Source organism: Populus euphratica, unplaced genomic scaffold, assembly GCF_000495115.2.
Source record: "Populus euphratica unplaced genomic scaffold, PopEup_1.0 scaffold2027.1, whole genome shotgun sequence".
Classification (NCBI taxonomy): Eukaryota; Viridiplantae; Streptophyta; class Magnoliopsida; order Malpighiales; family Salicaceae; genus Populus; species Populus euphratica.
In genome coordinates this window covers 1-3,976 of record NW_011501875.1, presented here as the reverse complement: position 1 = coordinate 3,976, position 3,976 = coordinate 1, and the positions used below count along the sequence as shown (strand labels likewise).

At 36.8% G+C, this 3,976-nt stretch overlaps 1 protein-coding gene across 1 annotated transcript; it reads right to left on the bottom strand.

Moving 5' to 3' along the window:
• Positions 1-45: 45 nt before the first annotated feature.
• Positions 46-3,928, bottom strand: LOC105118559 (cytosolic purine 5'-nucleotidase-like). The gene is made up of 9 exons (XM_011016529.1): positions 3,395-3,928; positions 3,088-3,185; positions 2,638-2,757; positions 2,280-2,485; positions 1,816-1,915; positions 796-867; positions 661-708; positions 499-576; positions 46-416 (listed from the first exon to the last, which is right to left on the bottom strand). The coding sequence occupies exons 1-9, from the start codon at positions 3,660-3,662 to the stop codon at positions 255-257; spliced, it is 1,152 nt and encodes a 383-aa protein (XP_011014831.1). The 5' UTR covers positions 3,663-3,928; the 3' UTR covers positions 46-254.
• Between the last annotated feature and the right edge of the window lie 48 nt (positions 3,929-3,976).

Below are 3,976 nucleotides of genomic sequence, written 5' to 3'. Positions count from 1 at the left end.
TCATCAAAGTCGAGAAGATCCATATCTTGAACATAAAATCAAACAAAGAAAACGATTTAATGTTGTGAGTAAACAATTCAAGTAGTCTAAGCCTGGGACTGGTATGGTAAAAGGGAAAGGAAGGTGGTGAGAATCTTTCAATTTTGGTCATGCCAATGATACTTGTAATATGTTATTAGGAAGAAAGAAAGTCTAGCACAAGTTACTCCTTTAACTTCAAGGAGCCTTCTGTTAAGAGACTTAGAGGAGAGTAGTCACTTTCCATGAAGTAAGGCTGACAAATAAGGCATACTCACTATGTCAAACAGATCTCGCCAGCCCATATCATTTGGTAGGAATCTGTTAAATGAATGCTTCATCATTTTGTCCGTGTAATGATAATCAGAGTTTGTAATGAGTAGCAGCTTTTTACCAGCCTGTCATACAAAAATCTCCAAACCCAGTATAAAATCGTAATACTGTTGTGCTTAATCAAAGATGACGAGTTCAAAGAAATACCTCCTTTTGATCTAACAGTGCTAAAGGTAATTCTGGGTCAGGCTCCACAAACAATTCAGGTTTTGACATTATCTCACTCTGTATAAGTGCCATCAATCAGTAAATTGTTCGGGGACCAAATTACCAAAGCAATGGAAAATGAATTCCCATTAATATATTTACCTTAAGCTGACCCTCTACATGTGCCCGAAATAGAGCCTTTCCAACAGCCTGAAAATCATGTTAAGTATAAAAAGAAAAGTACACAAATACCTACTGACAATTTAGTTGTTGCAATTGATAATCTACAAAACATGCCTTGTAAAGTCCTCTATAGTCAGGTGGGCATATTTCGGCTGATATAGCTCCTTCATCATATCTAACAACCATCTGGAAGTGGAATCAGACAAGGCTACCAAAGATTAACATGCTGTCGCTTTACACGAGCAAATGAAATGTTGCATACAGTGAATAGATGGTTCATAAAAGACAACGAAAGTGACAATAACAATAACGGAGGTAGAGTCCCTTCGAGAAGAGAGACTGCATTTTGGCCTTTCTTGACATAATGCTCTAGCTCTCAAAGTGATGAAATGATAAATATCCAAAATCACAAAAGAACAAGGATTAATCAAACAGTCTCATGGTTTATATAGTTTGCGAAAAATTTTAAAATTAGTTATAGAAACCATAGAAGGGCACATTTTATCCTATGCTCTATGTTCAGGGGCTACTATTTTTGGGGCATCAATTAATGATGAAATTTATGGAATACAATAAAATTTATGGTCAAGCACCAGCCCTGTCAGTCAGCTGGAAATTCATAATTCCATACAGCTTTCCCTTAACACAACAGGATGTGTAACGCACCAGGGTACATTATGTCTGTGCTTGAAGAATTCTCACCACTAAAAATTAAGAAATTGTGGTATAACTAATTCATCTTGGATGGCTAATTGTTTTGTGCTCTCTCCTCCTTTCGTTTCCTTTCCTCTCACACCAATGTTTAAGTTATTAATCAAAGATAAATCTGAAAGTTCAAAAAGTTTCTCATCTTCTGAATGAATTTCCAACTATTTTTATTAAAGTTTGGCAGTACTTTAAAATGTGGGTTGAAAATTAGAAACCATTGTCACATACTCATGCAAGCTTGCTTCAAATGTCAGTATACATGATTGTTTACCTAGTCAAGAGAAAGAAAAACCAACAGAAATAGTTGGGGGCAGAAAGATCCATGAGAATAGAAAGAACAAATTATTTGCCACAAAACATCTCAACAGCAAGTGAACGAAAAGAATTATAGTTTGGCAAAAATTTCTATGGATTGAAACAGTTCACCTGCATGTATGCCACAGCTTCCGAAACAGAGAACAGTGTGTTTAAGAACACCCATCGATTCTCCTTCCGCAGATCAACCAGTTCCCTCCCATACATCTCACTTCCATGCATAGAAAGTTAAGCACCACTATGGAAAATACTACACCGGTGTTTTCGAGTTATACCAAATCAAATAAAAAAATGTTGAAGAAGCTAAATCATAGGTCAAGCAGACTGCAGTGCAGGTTATATATGCACCATCAAATAGCAATGTTCAACTACGTACAGGGATAAAAAGGGACTCAAGAAAAGCTTATTTTGCCGTCCTATATGTTAGCAGCAGGTGTGTGATTAGAATAGAACATTATACTCTGTTGGTGAAGAATGGGAAGTTGAATCCATCATTGCAATATAGCATACACCTTGGATGCCATCAAGAGGATTGTCAATAATCAAAATGAAGAGGTTTAAAGTTCAAAGCACACCTGACATCTTGAGTAGACAACATTCTGGTGCCATGCATTGCCCTTTTTACATAACCAAACCGATCTGCTTTAACTAGGTTGCCTTTCTCTTTGTCTATAACAAGACCTCTAATTACCAAGTCTGGATCAAATGCAAGCCCATCAACTGGAAAACCCATGCTTCGTAAATTTCCCAAGCAATAATCATAAGCCCGCCCTTCCCAGGCCTGCAGTAGTATAAATAAATACACACCAGTAGAACTCAAATGATCAAATCCATATAATACTACGAGTCTAACTAAACAAGTAGAATTGATAGAATTTTATTTCTTTGATGTTCTAATCATGGATAGATGTTGAGAGAAGAAGTGCCGTTCACCTTCACATTGTAATGTATCAAAGTGTAGTCCATGTCATATCCAATGGCACTAATTGACCTCAGATTTAAAGTACGACTGCAAAATATACCTCGGGATGAATTCCTTGCTGAAGAGGGACTCTGAAAAACATCTGATGATATTAGAACAATGAACCTTAACAAGAGAAACTCGAAAGTTGGTAGACATCAAGGACAGGAATGGAAGAGCATTGAAGTTCACAGATTGAAACCGCAAAGCGCTGTTCTCAATTAGATTAAGAAACCACATGTAAATACATTTCAGTAAAGCAGAAGGGGTTAATACAAATAAATAAATCAAAATCGAAGATTGAGCACAAGAAGCAGCAAACAAAAATGTGAAAACAGTAATAAAGAGAATCTTGAGGATAAATTATGATCATTTCATTGGAAAAGCAACAGAATATAAGAGGGTAGGGAAAGAAGGGTTACCGAAATGCCCAAGTCATTAAGCAAATCCTTAGCTTCCTCTGCCTCCTTCATAGCAACCTCCTCAATTGGACCTTGTAAAGTTGCCGGACCATCCATTCCTGCATGGAATGTACAAGAAAGTGCAACGCTTTAACTAACAAGTCGGTAAAAAAAAAAAAAACAATTATCACTAGAAACGTACAAGAAAGTGCAACGCTTTAACAAACAAGTCGAAAAAAAAAAAACAATTATCACTAGAAACACGCAATCAGACATTGTTTGCGGACAGCAATTCCTACATGTGAATTTGCAAAAGAGAGAGATATACCAAAAGCGTCAAGATGGTCGAAGTTAAGATTCAAATCCCCTTTAGTGCTCTGTCCTAAATAATCAAACTCGTAATTAGTAGAGGGTGTGACAGAGAAGATTTGGTCTCCAACACTGCAACGGCACACCACCATCATCCGAGCTGTTTTAGTGGTATTTGCAAACATGGCTCTGACAAAAAGAGGAGAATTAGACAATGGAGCACCACAACGGGTGTCTCTCTGCTGCGCCAACCAGAATTTGGCCAAAACCTCCGCCGTCACAGACATGATAGGCTAAGATAGTTGTTGCTTCACTTGCTCTAACAATTGTTACTCCGAGTAGATTGGTCTCAAAATCCAAAGCATATGGTAAAAAATGAATTTCTCCAAGTAGATTTACTTTTTGAGACATGAAAAATATAAAACCCTTGCATAACTGGTAGGGCAATGGGAATCATAGAACATTATCCATTACCTTCTCTAAAACCCAATCTTATCTTTGCAGATTTTATCCGAATCCGACCTGAAATTAAATTATCTATAAATGGAATCATCATTAACAATACTCATTTAGATTGATATCCATTAGATTCCATTGAAAT

Bases quoted from the DNA above. Each gene is read 5' to 3' on its own strand.
- LOC105118559 (XM_011016529.1), bottom strand. From the start codon at position 3,662: ATGTCTGTGACGGCGGAGGTTTTGGCCAAATTCTGGTTGGCGCAGCAG. The intron at 2,758-3,087 runs GTAACCCTTCTT...GATGTTTTTCAG, and splicing joins TTAATGACTTGGGCATTTCG to AGTCCCTCTTCAGCAAGGAA. The intron at 868-1,815 runs GTGAACTGTTTC...TTCCACTTCCAG, and splicing joins AAGCTGTGGCATACATGCAG to ATGGTTGTTAGATATGATGA.